Below are 25,667 nucleotides of genomic sequence, written 5' to 3'. Positions count from 1 at the left end.
ACTAATGGCTCGTCGGTGCCAGCCGATGGACATAGATGGGAAAGCTGTTTCACATAACTTAGAATTGCATAATAATGTTACAGTTCAATTCGTGAATTGGGTGCATGATTGGATATGCCCAAGGATTATGAGTCGACGAGTCGATGAGTCGATCTGGGGTAGTCTACGAGTCACAACTGCGAGATCAACTAAATGTCCAAAAGCTATTTATTCAAAAGAACCCATGAAAGCTGCAGAGAGATGATTTGAAGTGAAAAGGAGGCTAGTAAAAGTGATGTATCGCAACCTTCGGTTTTCACCACATCATGCGCGTCAACGCAAACATATCAATTGAAGGTGAATTCAATCCTTTGCGCGAGTCCATTGCTTACACTCGCGAACTAAGTACTACATTATTCGTTGTCTGTCAATGGTAGGGATACGTCGGCGGACACCGAGATAAGAGAGGGATCAGCGGCGAAGATAGCAAAATAAATCAATGGGTTCATCTCTACAAAACAACAGGATTTAACTGAGAAGTCGTTTGGTATCCATCATTTGGGCCTGGAATCCTGGAATTCATTTTGGAATTCCATAGGTGGGCTGTTTGGTTGCCACAGAATTGGTCCGTCATTTCATTTAGGAAATCCAGCAAAATGACTCCATGGGTAAACACGATTCCGAGTTGAGACCTGTCATTTGCGTTTCTCTATGGAAGCCATTTACAAATTCAATATTAAATTCTGCTGTCATTTGCAATTCCTGTGGCAACCAAACAAGTGTCCATTTCTGGAATTACAATGTAAATGTATTCATTTCAAAATGCTACAAACGAAATGAAAGCGTGGCTTCCAAACGACTTCTGAGTGATAAATGGTGCTAGGTAAAAAAAATTAGTCTAGATTAGCACAGATCTATTTGGTTCACTTGAACCCAACTCTTACATGCTAGCTCAGCCACTGAGTGAGATCGACGGACGCGGAGAGAAGAGAGGGAATCATGGACGCGCAAGGAGAGAAGGACCGGGGTCACCATGTCAAGCCATAGGGAGAAGAGAAGAGGAGAAGAGAATGGAGCTTGCCACATGGGACAAGCCAAGCAACAATACATGGTTGACAAAACTGCCAACAAAGGCCACGTGAGGGACAAGGCCAAGCACCAGCCCATGTCCTTTGTGACCGATCGTCCAGGAGCATCCAGGCTTCACGCGGCCATGCGCGGTAGGATCAATACCGGCCAGCTTGGGATGGTACTAGCCAGGCTACCGGCAAACGCGTTTATGCTCCCAGTACACTCGAGCGTAAAGACCGGTACTACTCCAGCAGTAGTATCACAATGCTACCAGCGGTAATGCCGCCCCGAAGATAAATCGACGGCCTACAACGTTCGAAATCAACAGTTGTGTAATACTTTGCTTAATACCTATTGTACCCCTGTGTGATAATGCGGTACAATGGTTCAGTCTGTCGAGAGTAAACCAGAATTGTATCAGGTTGTGTTGCGTGTGTTCATCCCGCTCTTCATGTCCATCCCTCACCCCATTCATTCCCTTGGTCAATTCGGGAGATCGGGCCACATAATTAGGCTTAGGCTTCCCATCATATGGTATCACAGCTCTAGGTTGCCACAAATTTGACCTCAAATCTCTTCATTTTCGACCAAAAAATAGATCGAATTTGGATCTCCGAATTTGTTGCGATTTTTGTGGTTTTGGTCCACATATCTGTTGTCTTTGGTGTTGATCTATTACTTCCCCATTTTCCCCTTCCAATTCCATCAATCTCTCGCCAAATCAAAGGATTTTTGCTCTGTGTTCATCATGCAAGATCTGCCTTGGCCAACCACCGCGCCTCACTCCGCTTGGTCGAATTTGTTCGACCGGTACTACCGGGAGTACTACCGCTCCCACTTCGGTATCGCTATTTCGCATTTTGGCTTTGGTATAGTCAAGAGTACTTGACCGGTACCTCGGCGCTACTACCGCTCGGACAACTTTTGACAGCATTTTTGACAACTTTAACCACACAACAAGAGAAAGAGAAGAGTCACTTCTTCTGCAAATTTTGTTGCTTCTATCTTATGCAACAAAGCTAAGGTCTCTCTTGTGTTGGCATGACACGACCATTTTGTCACTTGCTCACATCCTTGGTCACGCTAACCTCATTGTATCTTGTTGTATGTGTTTCTGTGTTTCTATAACATAAGATCATCACATAAAGATGATGTCCTTCCTATGGAGGTGAGAGACTCCACCATATGTGAGATGAGTGACTCCAATATGTGAAATTGAGTACTACCACTTTGGGAACATGAGCGATACACCAAGTAAGTTGAGAGAGGTAATTGACAGGTCAAATGAGGCCATTTTGAATTTTAACAACTTACCCTCAACCTCTAGTGTGTTCTCTTATGTTGCAATAGGTTTCATGGATGACGAGACGCCGATCAGGAAGATGTACATGGTGTATGAAGTTGATGCCATCCCCATGGATGATGAAGAATCGTCCACATGGAATCTACCACTACCACAACACCTACATCACACGAGTGGGACTACAAGGGTAACAATATAGGCGTTGATGACGCCATGATCCCACTAGTTGATATGATGATTTATGAGTGCTTGCATGTTAATGATGATCATAATGCTATGTCATTTGTTTCTTTCACATTTCCATGTGATACTTGTGATACCACCAATGTTGAACATATGTTTATAGTTGCTTGTGATATATTACCATGCTATGCTATGAGAGTTTCACTCTCTCTACTATTGCTTGCAATATGTTGAACAATTGTTGATAAAAAGCTACGGTCTTCGCTGCATCATGTGCATCATCGCCAACACGTCATGCAAAGGTGAATCTACTCCTTTATGCGTGCAAACAATTGTCTATATTGAGCGGTATGCAACTTCCTCTGTCATATGAGCATGATAGGAATACATAGCCAAGCACAGAGGGAAGGGAGGATGCCACAGATGCTCGAGGACTGAAGGCCGAGGTCACCACAAAAGAGAAGGAAGAAGATGAGTTGGACGCTCCAGGCCAGCAGTGCCGCTGCACTATGGTCGGCACTACCGCCCTTGCCCCTGCCGGCACTGCCGCCCCATGATGTCTGCACGCCAGGCCAGCACTACCGCCATGCCACTAGCGGCACTACCGCCCCAAAAACAAATCGACAGTTCAAGTTGTCCGCAACTATATCCGATGGCTGCCAGGTATCTTGCTTATTTCCCTAAACTACCCCGTTGCTACCTTCCCCCCTCCCCTTCATGGAGAGATAGAGATAGAATTGAGATGAACTTGGCTTATGCATCCACCATCCCTAGTGGATTAGGAAAACCCCTCCTCTCTTAAGACACAAATCTATGAGTTGTATCAAGACCTCTCAATGTGATTGATCTCTCGCTTGTGTCATTCTACTTCGGTCACTCATATGAGTTATTCGATCAATTGCATATCGACCCCTCTCGGGGATTCTACCTCGTGTCTTTCCTCGAGGGATTCAATCGAAACGATGGTTCAGGCTGTTGAGAGCAAACTGAAATTGTATCGGGTTGTGTTGCATACGTTCATCGTGTTCTTGTTTGTTCCTCGTATTCATCCCTCACCCCATCCATTTCTTGGTCCATTTGTGAGATCGGGCCACACAAAATCGAGCTTAGCCGGCATCAATTGTTCTTTCTCATGTATTACTTGCAATGATAAACAACTTTTCCCCCATGTTTGTTCACAATAATGATAAAACTTTGAACATGTTTTGTGCAAAATGCTTGCAATATTCTCCCATTAACGTAACAAAAATGTTGAACAATTGTTCTTTCCTATGCTTGGTTTGCAATAATGATGCCTGTAAATAAGATTGCCCACATAGCCCTCTCAAATTTTAGAGATTTTGCCTTGGTCCATGTTGAGCATGTTTCCATGTTTACCTCGCATATTCATCATATTTATTATAATACCTTGCTTAACTCTAATGGCAATGTGCAAAAGAAATGGAACGGAACATCACGATGGATGATGTGTTAATATACCATGCACACACATTCTTTGCTTTGGCTATTATATGCCATGCACACACATTCTTTGCTTTGGCTATTATATGTGTAGGTACGACAATGAAAATGTCAACCTCGATTGAGCACCAGTTGACAAAAGGAGCTCTTGAGATCATAATACAAGTGGGTTCAAGACTAAACCCGGCTCTAATACATTTCTCATGCTTTGCATTGGACATTCCGAACAATTTCTCTTACTTGTGGTTCATTTGCAAGCATGGTGATGAATTTCTTTCCATTTGTTAGAATCATGTTCCCATGATCTTGAATATAGATGCTTTATGTGTTGCAACAAGGCAAACAAGGCATAGGAAAGAGAATTTATTGTGCACTTTATAGCTTGTTGGCCCGCGAAGGCTGCTTCTTCCTTCTATTTATTGTGCACTTTATAGCTTGTCGGGCCGACATCGGGGGAATTCCCTATAACCCCCTCGTCACCACTTCCCCTGCAGCCGACATGGGGCCTCCACGGACCGGTTTCACTTACCCCGGCTGGGCCGTTCCCGGCCACGCCCCGCCTGGCCGGCTTTGGCCAAACCCGGTTGGCCCAGTGTCCACCTCCGACCCACCTCGGCACCGCTTCCCCTGCAGCCGACATGGGCCTCCCCAGACCGGCTTACTCCTAACCCGGCTAGGCCGTCACCATCCCAGTCGGCCCACTCCGTTGCTTCCTCCCCTCGGGTTAGCCCCCAGGCCGGCATTAGCTTATGCCGGCTGGGTTGCCTCCTCCAGGTCGGCATGTCTGCTGGGCCGGCATGCACAGGCCTCGGGCCACCTCCTCCACCTCGCAACACCACTAGAAGGCACAATGGGCTGCTCGCTCCAGGCCAACCTCCATCAACGCATCGCCTCCCTATGCCGGTCTTAGGATTGCCCCACGCTGAGACCGGCACACGCTCCATCAACACCTCAAGCAGATAAGATCAATGACCAAGCCTTGTACGACGGGAACAACGCAAAGGATAAACAGGATGCGCCAAGCCCATCCCTATGGTATAGGGTACAGTGTGACAACACCTCAGTAGCCCACTCATGAATAGTGTACAGTTCATAGTGTACGTGGGGCACCCCTTGTCCCCTACACTCCCTATATAAGGAGCACCAGGGGGAGTACCTACAATCAGCCCCTTGGTGGGCTCATTTCCCCCAGCTCACTTGAGCTCTCCTCTCCCTGTAGCTAGCAGCATAATAAGCCTCATACAGGCATAGATGAAACAGCTCAAGGAGCACCATTGTAGGTCTCATGTGCAACTTCATATAGATCAGACATGCAGGAGTAGGGTGTTACCTCATCACGAGGGCGCCGAACCTAGGTACATCGGTGTTCATCTGTGTGTGCTCTTTAGCACACCTTCCCTCCCCGAATCCTCCGGAGTCCATCGACCCCTAACTTAAGCCTACCCAATCTGCCGTGTTCACCACCACGACATGCATTGTCAAATCCTACCACGACATGCATTGTCACAAGTATAGTCAAATCCTTATCGCTGATGTTGCCTCGAACAAGTTGAACAATTTCTTTCATTTGGTTTCTTAGCAAGCACAGTTGTGCAAATGTTACTTTGGTGAACCTTTGGAAGAATGTGTTTGGTGTTGCAACAAATACGAGGACAAATTTCTCTTTCCGATGGTTTGTTTGCACACATGTTGATGATATTTTGGACATCTTTCTGCTTGTATTTTTCCCAAATTCTCCTCTTATTGCATCAAGGGTGTTGACAAATTTCTCTTTCCGATGCTTTGAGTGCAATCATAAACTTGAGTTCATAACATTATGGTCTTCCCACCATATGGAGTTCTTGTGTTTTCACATTTGGAAGATGGCCAAGCAGAATTCTTGCACATTGACCTTGCATTTATATATTTGTGACGTGCTAATGGTGATGTGAAACAAGACGGACATTCCATACATGATGTGCTCCACTATCAAGCGCAAAAACATTTGGCTTGGTCTTTGTTTTATGAAGGTACAAATTCATGCTTATGGATGAGCTCCAATGAGTGGTTTCGACCACACACATCTACTACACATGATCTCTCAATGAGAGCACACCGACATTTCAATAAGGTGACCTCCTTCTACTTAATATCTCTTCCTAAATTCGTCGAGCATTAGCTACTCTTTGAGTGTTGCTTCGGTTTTCTTATGCTATTGATAGAGTTCATCACAAGTGAAGGGACATTCAAGAGTTTTTTCTATCTCCCACAACTACATGTTGATAAGTTCTCGTCTTGACGACTCTTTTTCAAGTGGGGGAAGATTATGCAGCCGACCTTCGGTCTTCACCACATCATGCCATAAATGCAAACATATCAATTAAAGGTGAATTCAATCCTTTGCGCAAGTCCATTGCTTACACTAGCGAACTATAGACTACTTCATTGTTTCGTTATCTGTCAATGGTAGGGATACGTCAGCGGACACCGAGATAAGAGAGGGACATCGACAGACACGGAGAGAAGAGACGGAATCATGGACGCAAGGAGAGAAGGACCAAAGTCACCATGTCAAGTCATAGGGAGAAGATGGGAAGAGAATGGAGCTTGCCACATGGGACAAGCCAAGCAACAATACATGGTTGACCAATTACTAGCAAAGGCCACGTGAGGGACAAGGCCAAGCACCAGCACCAAGTCCTTTGTGATCAAGACCGATCGACCAGAGGAGCATCCAAGCTTCACGCGGCCATGCGCAATAGGGTCAAGACTGGCCAGCCTGCGCCGGTACTACCGCCCTGGCTTGGGCCAGTACTACCGGGTGGCTACCGCCCCACTACCAGGAAACGCGTTTATGCTCCCAGTATACTCGCGCGTAAAGACTGGTACCAATCTGGTACTTGACCGGTACCACCGCCAGTCCTGCAGGAGTACTACCGCCCCCAAAGACAAATCGACGGCCGATGACGTCCACGACTAAATCAAACAGATGTGTAATACTTTGCTTAATATCTATTGTACCCTGTGTTGCTAGGACTATAAATAGAGCCTCCCTAGCTCAATTCTAGGGTTACGTTGGATATGAACTAAAATAGGCTTGTGCCTCCTCCCTATGGGAATTAGGGAAATCCCCTCCTCTCTTAGACATCAATCTTAGAGTTGTATCCAAGGCTCTTCTTGTATGATTAGTCTTTTACACGTGTGGCTTTACCGATCGTATAGCGATCTTTCTCTCGGAGATTCTACCTTGTATCTTTATCTCGAGATAGTGGTTCGGGCTGTCGGGTGTAAACTGGAATTGTATCGAGTTGTGGTGTGTGTTCATCATGTTCTTCGCTGCTCTTTGTGTGCATCCCTCACCCCTCCATTCCCTTGGTCAATTCATAAGATCGGGGCACACATCGAGGCTTAGCCTTCATCAAGAAGGTCCACATACATCTTCGGGCCACACATCGAGGCTTAGCCTTCATCAAGAAGGTCCACATACATCTTCTCTTATATTTGTATTGGGACCTAAGTTGTTAAATTTTCTGTAACAACCCATACCTCTTACAGTGAATAAAAAACATTTTGTAAGACACGTCACTAACTTCTACATCTCTGCATTTATTAAGCGACGGTCAAAATAACATCATTTCAACATGCCCACTCTGTATTCCTGTATCAGAGTAATGTCAGTCATTTAAGACATCAACATACTGATTCTCTACTTGGACCCCTGTTTCGATCCTAGATTTACATTGTTGCTACAGAAAACTTCAAAGATAGATGGAAGTTTAATAATGTGTACCAAATGAAAATCATGTGATCAATCTATATAGTCTGCAACCTCACAAAATAGTATACTTCGTACAAGCTGATGATCAGAACTGCAAGCATCCTAGAACGGCTTCTAGTGGCAGATAGAGTATAACAGTGTAACATTTTACTCGACTGAAAATAAAGGCTATGCTCATGAAACAAAAAAGTAGTTATAGGAAATCAAACCTTAGTGCTTGGGATCGTGATGCTAGAAGAGGTATAAGATTCAACTTGCTACCATCATGGCTGTACAATACATGACACCGCAGTGCTTGAATTCTCATTGTTTTTCTAAGATCCTTCACAGGAGGGACCTAAAACAGTTGAAAGTTGGGGAAAAAATAAGAACACCAAAAATTGTATAGAAGGTCAGAAAAATCAGGGAAATGGCAGATGAAAAGGGCATAAGAGATAGAAGACGAAACATACAGCCTCAGTATTCTTCACTTTAAATGAAATGCAGTAAGTGGATGAACATTCTTCATCTTCAGTAACTACTTCTTGTCCACTCTGACTGTTGTTTTCTGCTGCCCAACGAATTAGTGTCTTCCTTAAACCTTCCCCTCCCCAACGGTATTCAATCTGAGAGTGATAATCAAGATCAATCATAAATGGAAGCTCGGTAGGGCTAAGCATGTCTTCCGAACTTGAAGATGGATAACAAAGATCACTGCCACTGCTGCATATGAAGGCATCAAATTCAGTAGTTTGTATGCCCCCAGATGTTAAAAAAGTAAGTGTCTCTGATATTGCTCGAGATGTCGACAGTACAAAACCAACAGCACCAGATGATTTTTCTTTGCGTGAAGCCTCAAAAAGGTTTTTGATAATCTGAACCAAGTCAGCATTTTGCACAGAATCTACAGCAATAACAACAATGTGTTTTCTCCTCCGTAAAGATGGCCATTTATTGGAGCCTGTGGTGGCCTCAGCATTCTCATCAGACTCATCCTTTGTGCCCTCACTAACAGCATTTGAAAATTTTAGTACAGCATCCTCAAGGTTTCTTCTGGCATTGGTGGAATTTCGTTCAGTATTTATCTTGGTGCCTGCTTTTTCACTGTCCAAGGAAAGCTTCAAGTTAAGAGATATATCATGAACATCCCTCAAAGAATCGCCAGGTGAATCTGATTCAGAAACTTCAGTAGCATCATCACTCCTTTGCCATCGTGGATGTCTAGGCTTCACCGTGCCAACCCGTGACAAATAGTTCTTGCAATGTTCAGGCCAAGAAAATCGATGGATATTATCCAGACCATTCTGACGGCATTGTGCCCACAAGTGCTTATCAGAAACAAGCTTATAAAGTGCCTCAGCAATATCATTTTGGTTGTGTGGATCAACAAGGATACCATTGTCAAGAACCTGAATAAAAAATGAAACCAAAACAAATCAACAACCAGAGTGCCACAAATTTAGTGCAAAATGTAAACCAAGATAGCGGAGCAGTACCCGGTGTATGTCGACAGGCCCACCATTTTGGGTAGCAACCATCGGTAGACCATAAGCAGCAGCCTGACAGGTAAGACGTAAAGATTGCATAAACATTATTTATCTACACAGAAAGTAACAACCAAGTGAAATGTTGAACAAGTTACCTCGATCAAGGTGAGCCCAAATGGTTCAATATAAGCACAATTAATAAAAACCCCCTGAAAACAACAGGAACTGAAATTAGCATGTATTTATGTATGAAAATGGGAGTAGGTCATAAAGAAGCAGCAGAGTCAGTTTGTTGCTGCAGGTCAGCCAAGGCAAAATACAAGTTAAAAGGCCGAAAGCCTTTAAAAAATGACACAAGATATGCATGAGTAAACTAATACTGATAGGTAGTTAAACCATATCTACCAGCAAATCCATAGCATCCAATGATCAGTTGATTATGATCCCATGTCAGAGAATCCACTAGCACACTAATCTTAGAAATCCTACCGAAATATTTCAAAATATGAAGATAAACTATTCTACCTTTGTTCTTGCCGCCAAACGATAAATATCTGGAACTTCAGATTGCTTATGGTGCTTGGGGTATGCCACTTGGCCATATAGATCATATTTGTCAATTAACTTGAGTACTGAGGTCAAAACAGCTCCATTTGTGCTTGACATTTCATCAATAACATCACGGTTACCCATGATCAGTGTCTGCAGATAAAGAATAGTTATCAAGACTGAGAAGAGGAAGCGATAGTTGGTGATAGAAGAAGATTATTACAAACTAAACGGCCAGAAAAACAGCAAAAAATAATTAAGGCAACAAGAAAAGTACACAGAACTGGCACATACAAGGTTTGCTAAATTTCTCAATCCAGGGTGTTCACCAAATGCCTTCACCAATGTAGTGATGTTCTTCTTGGGATCTGGCCGAGCAAGAGCGAGAATCATGGGCTTACGAGGGTTTGAGAAGAAACGCATTATCTGAAATTGTTTCAAATAGAACAGTAAGGTAAAACATAACATGTGATCTCAGTGGCGCGTCGACAATTAGTCCTGCATATCCTTAGGAGGGATAAAAGGAAAAGAACGCACATCAGCCCAAATAGGTGGATCCGGTGAACCTGAGCCAACTTCATTTGCTTCATCACCATCCAGGTCAACATCATGAGGCACAATATGGCTAAACTCCATGCCAGGAGGAATCGCCTGATAATAAAGCATTAAGCATAAACAATAGTAAAATAATGAAATGCATCAGAACAGGAAGGAATTCATGTACATGGAGGACTCACAATCATACGAGGCATGTAACGACCATAGCAGCTGACACCACGCTTTGTTCTTGCTCTAAGTTTCCTCTCCATAGTTACATCAAATCCATTGTACAATCCCCATTGTTTCTCTATTTCTTGCCTAGTGCTTGTAATTACAATTTCAGATGCATCAAGACAAAGTTCCTCAGCTTCAATCCGACGCATTATCTTGTATGTTGCATTTACTTCGTCCCTGGTTTGACGTCCTTGCTTCAAAAGTTGCTCTAATTTGTCTCTGCCAAGAGAATGACCTGTGAATACCATTGGGACATTGAGTGCCCCAGATAATAGAGCAGCAGAATCGCCTGCATCAGCATAGTGTCCGTGGATAACAACAGGCCATACTCGCCGTTCACGACCAACTTGTTCACCAAGAACCTTGGACATCTGCATGATATGGACAAGTGCACCATCAACAAATTCCTGTATGTGGGGCCAGAGCTGCTCTTTAGGTATATACTTTTCTCTTGGTCCAAAAGGTATCCTAACAATATAAGCACCACTGCTTTCACCCATGTCATCCCCAAGGTTCTCAGAATTTCTTGGACTCAGCATCTCTGTAGGTTCTCCGTAACTCCAGTCAACATCAGGTGCAGAAATCTGCCTTGTCAGCAGATCCACTCTGTATACTCCAGGTGTTTCACCTAATGCCCTAGCAAGCTCTACGACATATTTGACCTGCAGGTTATGGAACCAGTTAGTTCAACTCAAGCATCGGTGTCATATAGACCAACCTGTAATTCCTATATAGCAACTAGCAATAAGATAAAGAATAAGCATAACCTACCAGGAATGTAATAATTAGGCACAGATATGAAGTCATCAATGACACAAACATGAAAATTAGGGAGACACATAAGTACCTGACCGCCTGTATCTGAATCACGCCCAAGCTCCATATTCTCACCACGTATAAGACCATGAATACTGCATAAAAACAGAAAATGTCAAAATAAAAGCATACATGTAAACAATGTCCACCACAAGAAGTGAAAAGATATGCTCGATTTTATGTGTACAATCTACATGTAGGTAAAAAAATTGACCTTGGTCCATTGGGCTACTAACCTTATAAAAGCACATATTTCATCAATTATAACAACATGAAAAAAATGTATAACAAATCTACTGTTTGTAGTTAATTGAAGTAAAAAAAGTGCAAGCAATCAATTAGGTATCTAGGTTATTTTTTATGTGAACATTATAGAAAACAGTTCAAAAACAGCAAAGCGAAGAGGACAGAAAAACATAGTATGACTAATGGTTTTTTTTTCTCAAAAGTGCATTTGGGTGATTTGTATTAGGAGAAAGCATATAGATGGTGTGAGAGTAACAGCAAAACCCAAGAAATGAAAGAAAGTGAGCAAAGAAACAATGAAAGCAAACATAGGCTAGAAAAACTGAAGTATGGCTGCCATAGTTATGATATACATGAAGGAAAATGACAGAACAAGTGTAAGTACAATTCAACAAGGTGCATGGAGGATGAGTTCCAGGTAGTGGAGAACGGTTGTGCACAAGTGCAAGATTTGATCTCTCATTCAGCCTTCGATACAAATAGGGTTGCCACTGGGTACACGTTACACATAGCCAAATCCATACAGACCAGGTAAGAATGGGATACTCTCTTGAAAGAGTAAAGCTACTATTTATTTATAATAGACATCCCATACAAAATAAAGTAAGAACTCCACTTTTCGAATTTTCCATTACTCTTAAAGTGAAGTAGAAGTGAAGTACTTGAAATTTCAACCTCATGCTCCCAATGTAAACCTTCCACAAAATTGACTAAAATTGTGGCAGATGATTAAAGAGAAGGTACTTTATCTTTATGTGTGGTAGGCAGTACATGTGTCCCGAAATAATTGACTTCGATTTGTCTAGTCGCATATATCTTTGTCTAGTCACATATATCTAGATGTGTTTTAGTGTGTAGATATATGTGAATCTAGACAAAACCAAGTCACATTTCTTGACGGAGGAAGTATTTAGAATATCAACATCATGTTACAATACAGTTTCGTGAAATCGATTGAAGTTTGTTGGAACGCGTGTAGAGGATATGATAAAGGGTGGCCTTTGGACACCTCCACCTCAAGACCGCCAAGTCCCCCAAGTGGACCAATGACTCGAGCTAGATCCAAGGCTCTCCAACATTAGGTGAACTCGCTCCTAGCTCCATGTGATTTCAACATTCTCTTGGATGGTATACTACTCAATGCCAACACTCTATGTGTCATCAGGTACAACCCCCAAGAACTACATTCATGGAGCCAAGTTATCGAAGATGAAGAAGAAGAGGATTAGAGAACACGGAAACTGGCAGATCTGTGAAAGCTCCGGTCTACAGACCTGCACACCCGACATGGTTGGTGACCACTGAAGATGGCACCGACACCCACCGTCTCGACCACTGAAGCCCACCGATGCTGACACCGAAACGCCCGCGCACAGACCGACGTCCACCGAAACCTGGACTACTATGAAGAATGGGTGAAGGCTGACACCAGACTCAATGGCCACCGACCAAGTCGGTGTGGGAGTCGGTCCCACCGACTACCAGTGAAATGCCCAGAACTTTGTGTTGTTTTGGCCTAGAGCCATGTAATCTTACCCCTAATCTACCGGGCCCCTAGCACTATATAAGGGCACCCTCTTGGCTCAGATCTAGAGTTAGAAAAAATGAGAATAAACATGAACGTGTGCTCCTTCTTCCTCCCATGTGGGAACCCCTCCCCATAGACACAAATCTATTATATCAAGGCTCCCACCCCCCCTCCCCCCCCCCCCCCCACTGTGCCACCAGACACACGTCCGCCACCGAGGCCCCGCGGTGCCATACCGAAGACACCGCTCCACCTTAGGTCCCTTCCAGCCAGCACCTACTCCAAAAATGATGCCCCCATGAGGGTGAGCGGCGCCACGCGTCGCCATCATCCGATCCAGGATACCCAGATCTGGGGTTTCCCCCGAAGCAGACCGGGCGAGAAGACAAGAGCAGCAGCAACGATGCCTTCGACAAGGTAACGACGCAAAGGCTTTCACCGGCAGCCTTGCGCCGGCTAGAAGGCTACCAACCACGAGGTCGGTGCCACCACCATGTCTGATCCGCAACCCCAGAGGACTACAATTCTCTCTCATCCAGCGCCCCGCTGAAGAGCTCCGCTTCCATGCGTCTCCTGAGCTGAACCTGGGCTTGGGATCCTGTGATCTGCCGCCCCAGTCGCTGCCACATGGAGCAGCCTCCTGGCCACTGGCCAGACATCCCCGGCGAAGGGGGCACCCAGGTCCATGCGCCGCAGATTGGTCAGCGCCCCATGCCGAGACTGCTGTCCCCCACGAAGCCGCGGCAGCGCCACCACGCCGCTGGGACAAGCAGCCACAGAACGAGGTTGCGCCACCAATCCAATCCACCACCACGCGCTGCTCCTCCCAGCCACGCCATGGCCGTGAGGCGCTAGATCCCCGCCATCCCCTTCATCGGCCCGCACTTTCACGGATACGTGTAATTGAGCGAAATTTTGGTGGCTATATCAACTGGGTTACCCATACCCTGACCCGTGGCACCCTAGGTGTACTGGTATGACCGGGCTGGCCTGGCCTACAGCCGGAAGAGGCCCAGCAGCGATTCGACTTAAGGGCTTGGCCCAACTTATCTAGGGTTTTTATTAGCTGGACTATTATATAAACACTTGTAATGCTACGTATTGAGACAAGCAATAAATCATATTTGTTGCCGACTCCCTCAGGAGTCAGAACCCTAAGCCTAGTCTCGTCCTTCCGCGCGATCACGGCGCCGACTCGCCGTCGAGCGCGCCCAGCCCCTCGCCATCCTTCCTTCCACCCATACAACCTACGACCTAGACCTGGTAGGATCCCAGCTCCTATCAATCTAGTATCAGCTTGCTCAGGCTCGATCATGTCTTCCGCCCTACCCACCACCACAACCGCCGCCCCACCAACGACCTCCGCGGGCCCCGTGCCGCCCACCTCCGGGCCGTTCTCCTCCGCCACTCTGACTCAGCCGCTCGACACCTCCGTTGTCCTCACCCCAGCGAAGCTCATGTCGGCAATCCGAGACCTCACCCAGGCGGTCGCGGGCATCCGCATGTTCCTTGCGAGCCCCTACGGGCCGCCACTGTCGGGTACTGTGGCCGCAGTTCCACCATTGCCGCAGCCATCCGTGGCACCCGGGCCGGCTCCTTCGGCCGCTGTCTCCAACCAGGGGCCTGCCGCGACGACTCATGGGGTGCCGATCAATCAGATCAGGTTCCCGCCATCACCGTCACCTTCACCGCTTCCGGCCTGGCTCGCCGCGCCGGTGTACACGACGGCCCTCGGCCAGCCAACCGTGTTGCAGCCCCTAGCGTCGCCCTCGGCCTCGCCCTTCGGCGGCTTCGCGGGCTACGGCGACGCCGACGGCCACCTGTTCTAGGGGGGCCTCTGATGCCCACCTACTCGGCCCCATCCTCTTTGCTGCCCCATCACGAGTGGGCTTACACCGCCGCTCCTCACGGCCAGCAGCCGCCTCGCTTCACCAAGCTGGAGTTCGCCACCTACGACGGCACCGTCGACCCCCTGAACTGGCTCAACCAGTGTGACCAGTTTTTCCGGGGGCAGCGCACACTGGCGTCCGACCGCACGTGGATCGCCTCCTATCACCTCCGTGGTGCCGCACAGACATGGTATTATGCCCTTGAGCAGGACGAGGGCGGCATGCCCCCTTGGGAGCGCTTCCGCGACCTCTGCCTACTCCGATTCAGCCCCCCGATACGCGGGAGCCGGCTGCCCGAGTTGGGGCGCCTACCCTTCACCTCCTCCGTGCAGGACTTCGCCGACCGTTTCCAGACCCTGGCATGCCATGCGCCCGGCATCACGGCTCGCCAGCGTGCCGAGCTGTTCGTGGGTGGCTTTCCGGATCGTATCCGTGTGGATGTGGGGCTGCGGGAACCCCAGGACCTGCAGTCGGCCATGTACTACGCCCGCGCCTTCGAACAGCGAGCGCTGGCCATGCAGCAGGCCTTCCTGGCCAAGCGCCGACAGCCCCGGGCCAGGCGCGCCCGGCCCTGCCGCATGCAGGGCCCTCCGCCACGGCCACGACGAGGCTGTTCCGTCGGCTGACCACAGCCGAGCAACTCGAGCGCCATCGTAAAGGACTGTGCTTCAACTGCGACGAGCCCTACGCACCAGGTCACGTGTGCCCACGCCTATTCTGCTTGGAGATTGTCGACGACGCGGACGTGGATGATGTCGCAGCGGAGCTCGAGGCCGACGCCACTGCCCAAGGGCCGGTCCAGGCCAAAGCCTTCGTCGTCTCCCTCCATGTTGTCTCCCTCCATGCGCTCGCAGGCATCCGGCAGGAGACCATGTTGTTGCTGGTGACGATCAACGGCGTGCGACTCATCGCGCTGCTGGACTCGGGCTCCACGCATAACTTTATGTCCATGGCCACCATGCGCCGGTTGGGGCTACAGCCGTCCGACGCGGAGCAGCTCAGCGTGACCGTCGCCAACGGTGACCGCCTGGCCTATCAGGGCATTGCTCGGCAGGTCCCCATCCTCATCGGCGACGAGCAACTTGGGCTACTTCGACTTCATCCTCGGCGTCAACTTTCTTCGCACTCTAGGGCCCATCCTCTGGATTTCGACGCCCGGACACTGATCTTCTGGCGTCTGGACCGTTGCGTCCGGTGGGAGGGCGTTGGCGGTGCCTCCACGGCGGCTCCTCGGCCCCAGCTGGTGGCGGCTGCCCTCGACGGAGAGCATCCCCTCCTGGCCGCCCTCATGCAGCAGCACAGCGACCTCTTCGACGAGCCGCAAGGCCTGCCGCTAGCCCGCCCCTGTGACCATCACATCCACCTCAGCCGGACACAGCCCGTGTGGCCGTACGGCCGTACCGCTAACCCCAGCTGCAGAAGGACGAGCTCGAACGCCAAGTTGCGATCATGCTCGCTCATGGCATCATTCTGATTTCGACATCGCCCTTCTCCGCGCCGGTGCTCCTCCTGCGCAAGGCCGACGGCACATGGCGCTTCTGCATTGACTACCGCGCCCTCAACGCCAGGACGTCCAAGGACAGGTTTCCCATCCCCGTCGTGGATGAGCTCTTGGACGAGTTACATGGGGCGCGCTTCTTCACCAAGCTCGACCTCCGCTCCGGCTATCATCAGGTGCGGATGCATCCGGACGATATCGCGAAGACGGCGTTCCGGACTCATCATGGCCACTTCGAGTTCTTGGTGATGCCTTTTGGCCTCTCCAATGCCCCGGCGACGTTCCAGGCATTGATGAACGACATGCTCAACCCCTACTTGCGCCGCTTTGTGCTTGTTTTCTTTGATGACATTCTTATCTACAGTTCCTCTTGGGCAGAGCACCTTCAGCACGTGGCCATCATGTTCAACGAGCTTCGAGTGCATCATCTACACCTCAAGCGCTCGAAGTGCTCGTTCGGCACGACCTCCATCGTGTATCTTGGACATGTCATCTCGGCGGAGGGCGTCACGATGGATGCTGACAAGGTCGCGGCGGTCGCGGCATGGCCAACGCCACAGTCGCCTCGGGCCCTACGCCGTTTCCTGGGTCTCGCCGGCTACTACCGGAAATTCATCCGGGAATTCGGCCCCATCGCCGCGCCCCTAACACGCCTCCTGCGCCGCGACGCCTTCTCTTGGGACGCAGAGGCTGCCGAGGCGTTCCAGACCCTCAAGCAGGCCCTTACGACAGGGCCAGTCCTCCAGATGCCGGACTTCGACAAGTTGTTCGCCGTGGACTGCGATGCCTCGGGCACGGAGTTTGGCGCCGTCCTTCACCGGGGCGATGGGCCGCTGGCCTTCTTCAGCCGCCCGTTTGTCGCCCGTCATCACAAGCTCGCGGCGTACGGGCGCGAGCTCATCGGTTTGGTCCAAGTCGTGCGCCACTGGCGGCCCTATCTGTGGGGACGAGCCTTCCGCATTCATACAGATCACTACAGCCTCAAGTTCTTGTTAGACCAGCGCCTCTCCACCGTACTGCAGCACCAGTGGATCAGCAAGCTCTTTGGCTTTGACTTCATCGTCGAGTATCGTCTGGGCCGTCTCAACATGGTCGCCGATGCCCTGTCACGCCGCGACACTGAGGACGTCGCGGAGAACGCAGCCCCCGCGGGCGCGGTCTTTTGCATCCGCTCTGGGCCGTCCTTCGCCTTCATCTACGACATCCGCTGGGCCACCGCGACTGCCGCAGACGCGCAGACTCTACGGCAGCGGTTAGAGGCCGACGAGCAGGAGACGCCTGGCTGATGGCCTGCGGCAAGTCCATTATCCTCACGGTGGTCGGCCGCTTCTCCAAGTATGCGCACTTTATCGCGCTCGGCCATCCGTATACAGCCGCATCCGTGGCGCGGGCCTTCTTCGACGGCATCGTCTGCCTCCACGGGTTCCCTTCTTCGATCGTCAGCGACCGTGATCCGGTGTTCACTGGTCATGTCTGGCGTGATCTCTTTCGGTTGGCGGGGGTGAAGCTGCGCCTGAGCACAGCGTTCCATACTCAGACGGACGGTCAATCGAGGTGGTTAACAAGGTGATTGCTATGTATTTGGGCTGTGTTACAGGTGACCGTCCCCATGCATGGGTGGATTGGCTGGCATGGGCGGAGTACCGTTACAACACCTCCTATCACTCCGCCCTGCACACCTCTCCCTTTGAGGTGGTATATGGGCGTTCCCCTCCACCTATGCTACCCTTCGAGCCCGGGACGGCTTGGACCGAGGCAGCCGGTGACCTTCTCCGCACCAGAGATGAGATTCTAGCTGAGGTGCGCGAGCGTCTTCTCCAAGCCCACCAAATGTCCAAGAAATACTACGACGCCCATCACCGCGAGGCGGAGTTTGCGGTGGGCGACTGGGTGTGGTTGCACCTCCTGCACAGGACTACGCGGTCCCTGGACCCACGCGCCTAGCGCAAGCTGGGTCCTCGCTACGCGGGCCCCTTTCTCGTGCTGGAGCGCGTCGGCACGCTCGCATACCTTCTTCAGCTGCCGACGGGCACTCGCATTCACGACGTCTTCCATGTGGGCTTGTTGAGGGCGTACTGTGGGGAGCCGCAAGCAGTTCCGCCGGCACTGCCTCCAACCTCTGATGGACGTCTTCTTCTAGGCCCCGCCAAGGTGTTGAAGGCTCAGCAACGCTGAGGCGTTTGGCACCTGCTGGTCCAATGGGACGGCGTTCCTCTGGAGGACGCCACCTGTGAGCAGCTCGAGGAGTTCTGTCAGCAGTTTCCAGAATTCCAGCTCGAGGACGAGTTGTTTGCGCAGGCGGGGAGAAATGTTATGACCAGGCTGGCCTACAGCCAGAAGAGCCCAGCAGCGGTTCGACTTAAGGGCTTGGCCCAACTTATCTAGGGTTTTTATTAGCTGGACTATTATATGAACACTTGTAATGCTACGTATTGAGATAAGCAATAAATCATATTTGTTGCCGACTCCCTCAGGAGTCGGAACCCTAACCCTAGTGATACGGGGTGGCCTTTGGACACCGCCTCCTCAAGACCGACAAGCCCTCCTCGTGGCCCAATGACACGAGCTCGAGCCCAAGCCCTACACCAAGAGGTGAATTTGCTCCTTTTCACGTATGCATTTGATACCCCTTTGGATGGCGTGCTACTTCATGCAAATACCCTATGTTCAATCAGGTACATCGACCAAGACACAAGCCACGGAGACCACGCCAAGGAAGAGGGAGCTGGAAATGAAGAAGATGGAGTCCCAGCGCCTCAGACGGAACTTCCGCCCCCCAGGACCGGAACTTCCGGCCAGATGCCTCCCAGATGCCCTCCAGCACCTAGAAAAAGCATCCAGCCGGAACTTCCGCCCCTGACGACCGGAACTTCCGGCCACCGGAACTTCCGCCCAAGTTCCGCCCTTGTTCCGGAAACGCGCCAAAACAACAATGGATAGTGCTGCAAGGAAATCGACAGTTTCCGGAACTAGGCCGGAAGTTGGCTGGAACTTCCGGCCCGACTGGAACTTCCGGCCCTCAGGACCGAAACTTCCGCCCAGATGCCGCCAAGATGTTGTCTACAGGGAATCCTGCCGGAACTTCCGCCCAAGACGACCGGAACTTCCGCCCGACCGGAACTTCCGCCCCCTGAGGCCGGAACTTCCGCCCATACGCGTTTCAGCACCAAAACTGGCTGATTCAGCATGTAACTTACCCCTTCGCCCCACCAACTATAAATAGCCTTGTTGGCTCAGATCTGAGATTAGACTTGATGTGAAATTAAAACTGAGCTTTGCTCACCCTTGTGGGAACCCTACCTAGATCTTAGATCTTGTACCCACCCGGGCTCCTTATCGACTCGTGAAGATCTCTTTGGTGACTTCTACCGATTGTTGGTCTTTTGCTTGCACTTCTACCTATTTGGTCTTTTGCTTGCACTTCTATCAACCTTCCAGTCTTTTCGCCCTTCTAGATCTCTCGGGATTCGATTCGTCGATCTCTTTGTGGGACTTCTACCGGAAGGTCTTTTCCTGCAACCTCTATCGAGTTGGTGGTTCGGGCCAAAGAGGGAAAACCGATTTGTGTGCGTGTGTGTGTTGTATCCCACGATTCCCCTCCGCGTTCTTCGTGTTCATCGCGTTCCTCCACCTCCCCCACGAATTCCACCCAAATCCGTGAAGATCGGGCACACCCTTGGACTTAGCCCTTATCACCTAGTCTCCTCCTTCCGCGCGATCACAGCGCCGACTCGCCGTCGCGCGTGCCCAGCCCCTCGCCATCCTCCCTACCACCCATACAACCTACGACCTAGACCTGGTAGGATCCTAGCTCCTATCATGTACACAGATACTGGCATGTACAAAAGAGCAGTTCTATGCATTTTCAACTCCACGATATGTTGGTATGACATCATCCTTCAGAGTAGTTGGGTGAAACAAGGCTAGTATTGATGTGATAGGCCATATGCTACACGTGTACTAGTGGTGGGCTGGTCTAAGAACATCTCTAAAAGAGCCCATAAACATGCGCCACTGAACTCGTGTTTACAGGTTGAAAAAGGTGTCGGCGCAGATCAGAATCCGTAAACTAAAACTGTAAAAAGCATATTCCTAAATATGCCACTGGACCCACATGTCAGCTCTTTTTTTTCTTTTTTCCTTGCCTCCTCCTTCCTCCAGCCACCCTCTTGCAAGCATGGCGCCGCCCCGCCTCAGCCCCGCCCCGCGCCGACCTGCCCCACGCCCGGCTGCTCGCTCGCCCGGCCGGCCGTCACGCCTCGCGTCGCCACGCCGCTCCGCTGCGCTCGCCTCGCCTCGCGCCCGCATCGCTTAGCTCGCGCCGCTTTGCCTAAGCCCCGCCTCGCGCGAAGCCGCTTCCGCCAGGCACACTCGCCCGGCCCTGCCGCGTCGCTAGCCGGCCTGCGCCTGGCCCGCCGCTTTGCTCCGGCGAGCTCGACCCGGCAAGCCCTTGCCTCACCCTGCCTCGCCCCGGCCTACCCCTGCCCCGCCTCGGCCAGCCACGGCCCGCGCCGCCCCACGCGCAGCGAGCTCGCCCGCCCCGCGCCGACCCACGCCGTTGCAAGCTCATCGAAATTTGGTTGGATTCCGGCGATTGTACCAGCGGAAGCAGTTGGTTGGATTCTGGCGACTGGCAGTTGGCTCGATCTGAAATTTCAGCGCCACGAGTAGAGGTTCGTGTTCAGTTCGCTCTTTCAGCCCCTACAAATACATGCCGAGTTGGGTTTTCGGGTGCGACCTGTAAATTTCTGAACTGATCTGCGCCAAACGTGTTTACGGTTACTCGCCATTTTCTGAACTGAACCCGTAAATTGGCAATTATTATTTGGTTTTGGCCAGTTTACGGGTTGTGCTAGAGATGCTCTAACGCTGTTATTTTAAAGAAGGTTGCACTAACATACATTACATGTTGGAACGTCAAACCTCTATGTTTATAGCTATCAATTATGAAATGAAAAAGAAAAAAAATGTTCAAAAACCACGTATCGTATCGATCAAACAGACATAGAAAATCCAAATAGATGACAAAAATGAAATCAAATTAAATAAATGATACAAGTAAAGCCGACCCAGCCCAATTAGCAGCTAGTCAACCACTTAAGCAGCTCCTTGTATTCTTGGAAGGAAAACCTAAAGCAGCACAGGCATCTCCAGAATCAACCCTACCTTCACACAACTCTCCCATTCTTGACTCTCGTCACCTCTCACCCTACCGTCCTTGACTGCTCCAGCTTGTGAAACCACAGCAACAAGCAATGGGACAGTAAGGGGTTAAGGGCAATGATACTCATTTGTTCCTCCTCTGTATTTTCACTGCAATTTTTAACCCTGATTGCTTTTTGCACATCAACAACAATGTGCAACAAATAGGGGCGAATCATAGCAATTTTTAACACCGATCTAGATTGATCATTCTGGACCAGAGCTCAACGATGGTTAGATCAAACCAGGTGAGGCAATTATCTTTCAACGATGGAAAGTCGCTGGTGATCATAATACCTACTTTACAAAAACAATGTAGGTGTCTTTATTTGAAGCCGTTATAACTGAACCACCTAAAAGCAAACATGCAGGAATAAAATAAGATTCATACCTTATTAGCACTATGTACAGTTTTTTATCTTTGTGCTGATTTGCCCACACCTCAATAGCATCAGTTGAACCTATCCTTGGCATTCGTCCCCTTGTGCTCTCATCGTGAACAGATGATCCGTTAATGTTTTCTCCTTTTTCTCCCTCAGATAGGTCCTCAGACAAATCAGCAGCAGCATCTCGACGAGCCTTCTCACGTTCAAGACGTTTCTTTGATAAACGGGAGGCTTCCTCACCTTCAATCTGTATTACACAAATCAAGAAGGGAAATGATCAGGTAACATGATGTGCAACTGAAATGTTGGTGGAAACATGTGTAATGTGTTCATGATCATGTATACTTGGGGAATGAGAAGTGTTCAAAGTAGTTGTTGGTGGCAAAATCCTACATAAATTATATAGGTACCATGGCAGGGTTTTAATTTGGTTTTTTTAACTCCGGTGTACTTAGTATTTAGATACTTCTAATGATGTGTTGAATAAGAGCACCATCGTTATGTCGGGTTATCCATATAAGGCCTTGTTTGGTACTAGTGTTTCAGTGGGGATTAGTGGGGATAATACTCTAGAGTATTGGGTGAATCACTGTTGTCACCCAATCCCCACAAAACCCCATCCCCAATCCACTAGGTAGGGGTAGAGTATTAGGGATTGAAAAAATTACACTAAAATTTGGGGAAAGGTGGGGATAAGTGGGGATTAAACTCGCTCATACTCTAGCACCAAATATGCATTGGGGATAAGTGGGGATTTCAAGTTTGGAGCGGATTATCCCCACTAAAACTCTAGTACCAAACAAGGCCTAAGAGTTGCCGAGAAGAATATACTGTTTTAGCTTACCAAAACGGCTCACCGTATTTAGTACTTTTGTCGCTTCAAAATTACATATGTTTCTTAAGGTGTGTTAAAATTGTGTGCCTGGGTTATTATTTCCTAGTTCCGCCTTGCAAGTAGGATCAATTATTCCATGCATGCAACTGATACTAACATGGCGGGCACTAGTTCGCCAACAGTCAGAGTATGACTTAGACAATTAGTCCAAGTTCCAAAACATCTAAGCGCCGAAATTAATGGGTAAAATTATGTACTGTGGGGGCTGGCAAAAAAAAAAACATTTGGCCCCTCGGCGTCGCTCCCTGCGGGCGACAGGCCCTAACCCCCGAGCAGCTGCCTCTCCCCGCCATCGGCGGCGCAGGCAGCCAGGCAAAGCCCAGGTGATGCCGGCGGCAGCGGAGCTGCTCTTCCCCATGCATTTGGAGGGGGAGGCGTGGGGACTTTTCCTTCGACGACGGTGCGCTTCGGCTCGGGGGGTTTCGATGGCAGCGGGGCGCGAAGCACTCTCAGCCCAGATCCAGGCCCTTTGGGAGCCATCTGGAGCTGGGCGCGGGCCGGGCCGGGCTCGGGCGTAGAGCCAGACTGCTTCTGGCGGACGGTGGAGGTGGCTGGAGCGAAGGTTGGGTGAGGTGGAGGCGCACGTCCAGCAGCATCCGCGGACGGGCTTCACGAGCATGGACTAGGTGGGTTGTGCTCGGCCGGGCCAAGAGGGAGCACAATGGAGCGTCCGGGGCAAGGTTGCGAGGGTCGGGAGAAATCTCTGTCGGGCTGGCCGACACCAACACGGTGACGACCTCGGGTGCCACCCTTCCTTTGAAGGGCGTTGGGTGAAGCCCGCCTCCCTTGTCCCTGTGCGTACATGGGGAAACCCTAGGACCAGTCCGGGTAGCAGTGTCGTCATCGTCGCATTCCTTCTTGAAGGTGTTGCTTGGTACGTGGCGTTTCAGAGTGCTAGGAGCGTGGTGGGAATTCTCCGGAGGGTGCAGCGGCTGTGGGACACCTTCGTTTTCGTCGATCCGACCTTTTCAACTTTCTTTCTCTTTTCTTTCTTTTATGTTTTCTCTTTGGCGTGCTTGTGCTGATGCCCAGCAGTTGTACCGTGTGGCGAAAGCATATTTCGAGAAAAATTAAGTACTGGGCATGCAACAGTCAAAGCAAATCGAGGCAATAGCAACATTCTTATTTCACTAACATATGCATCATATAGGATATACCTGCTTCTTCTTCCTAGCGAGGTTCCAGATCCTCCAGGACATGTTCTCCAGCCGCGTATTCCTCTCTTGCGGGCTTCTCATGGCCGACGTCTTAACAAAAAAAAAAAGAGTCCAGAATACATCACTAGAAGAAATAAACTTATAAACCTCAAAATGCCATGAGAACGCCACCGAAACTTGAGCAATTATCGAAAAGATGAGGAGCGATGGCAACGCTTACGCGGACCCAGGTCTTGTAGAGGTCCGTCTCGTCGAATCCGGAGATGACCTCCTCGACGAAGTAGCGCGCGGGGTTGAACCGGCCGCGCTCTCGGAGCATGAGTGACGACTTGTCCCGCTTCTCCCCCGCAGTGCCTCCGCCAGCGCCCGGCCCATCATCGCCTCCGGCCACAGAGGCGGCCGAGATGTCCCCCGCGGTGCCGCCCGCGTCGAGGATGGCCTCCAGGTAGCTGTTGATCCAGTCGTTCCCCGCCATCGCGGTGCTCTCGGGAGACGAGGTGATGCGATGCGGCTTGGGGAAATTGGGAGGTGGGTGGGGGATCGGAGCAGAGAGTTCTGGGAGGAAGGAGGGGGAATCGGTGGCAGTGCCAACGAATGTTTAATAGGCTTTCCAAAGCTGGTTAAAACGGGAATCCACTGAACATACACCGCAGTAGCGTGGAGGGAAAGGTATATTCCCTTCCCGACTTCCCGTAGTCTCCGGCTCACGCACTTTTCGTCACCGTGCGCCACGTTGCGTCTTGCCGAGGCAGCTGTTTCAACGCGTCTCTTCAGTAGAGGCGCCAAATCCTGGTTCCCTCAAACGGCTTTATTTTTACGAGAAATCTATTTCCTGCCAGGGCACCATCTTGATGTAGCTCTGCTCACCGACGTCGCTACACCAAGACCAACAAGTCTCTCAAGTGGATCGATGACACGAACCCGAGTTAAAGCTCTACATGATGAGGTGAACTCACTCCTCACCACCCTTGATCTTGGTACCCCTTTGGACGGAATGCTACCTCATGCCGATGTGTTATGTGTCATTAGGTACAAGGCGCATCAAGACCCCGGAGAGGAGGACAAGCCATGGTCAAGGGAAGGAGAGGAGCAGCTGGACATGGAGTTGATCACGAAGCCGAACCCGACGTCGCTCGAAGCGCTCCAAGGAAGAGAATAGAGCTGGCCGGTCCAGGACCCGGTCAGACCGGCCCCACAACCGGATGCTCCGGTCCCAGGCCCGGTCAACCGGGCGCCCAACCGGACGCAGCTCCCTCGTACCGGAAGGAAACCGGAAACCTCGCAAATTCCCGGTTGGCGCCCGGTCGACCGGACCCAGGACCGAACCACCCGGTCATAGGCCCGGTCAGACCGCATACCAAACCGGGTTTGACGGGAATGACCCACCAAACTGCCTAAGTTATCCATTCGCGTACCTGTTCGCCCTTGCTGGCCATGTATGCCTATATAAGTAGCCTGGACCCCTTCCTTACCCCTCAGACTTGTTTTGAACTCAAACCTAACTTTG

At 50.0% G+C, this 25,667-nt stretch overlaps 1 protein-coding gene across 4 annotated transcripts in view; it reads right to left on the bottom strand.

The window, feature by feature from the left end:
- Positions 1–24,797, bottom strand: part of LOC127300976 (probable sucrose-phosphate synthase 4) — a 28,462-nt gene extending 3,665 nt beyond the window's left edge. For 3 of the 4 annotated variants that reach the window (XR_007851742.1, XR_007851741.1, XM_051331174.1), the window contains exons 1-12: positions 24,381–24,797; positions 24,161–24,250; positions 22,114–22,355; positions 11,391–11,454; positions 10,507–11,205; positions 10,307–10,420; positions 10,064–10,195; positions 9,746–9,922; positions 9,376–9,429; positions 9,230–9,292; positions 8,207–9,142; positions 7,964–8,091 (exon numbers count right to left, since the gene is read on the bottom strand). Coding sequence is in view for 2 of the 4 variants with exons in the window: in XM_051331174.1 (XP_051187134.1) it covers positions 7,964–8,091; positions 8,207–9,142; positions 9,230–9,292; positions 9,376–9,429; positions 9,746–9,922; positions 10,064–10,195; positions 10,307–10,420; positions 10,507–11,205; positions 11,391–11,454; positions 22,114–22,355; positions 24,161–24,250; positions 24,381–24,635 (2,954 nt within the window). In the remaining 2 variants the exon portion in view is untranslated. The remainder of the gene's footprint in view (positions 1–7,963; positions 8,092–8,206; positions 9,143–9,229; positions 9,293–9,375; positions 9,430–9,745; positions 9,923–10,063; positions 10,196–10,306; positions 10,421–10,506; positions 11,206–11,390; positions 11,455–22,113; positions 22,356–24,160; positions 24,251–24,380) is intronic. The other variant, XM_051331173.1, reaches the window with a different exon arrangement.
- Positions 24,798–25,667: the final 870 nt, after the last annotated feature.

Source organism: Lolium perenne, chromosome 7 (genome assembly GCF_019359855.2).
Source record: "Lolium perenne isolate Kyuss_39 chromosome 7, Kyuss_2.0, whole genome shotgun sequence".
Classification (NCBI taxonomy): domain Eukaryota; kingdom Viridiplantae; phylum Streptophyta; class Magnoliopsida; order Poales; family Poaceae; genus Lolium; species Lolium perenne.
Note: the sequence above shows the minus strand (reverse complement) of the source record. Positions and strands in the feature narration are given on the sequence as shown.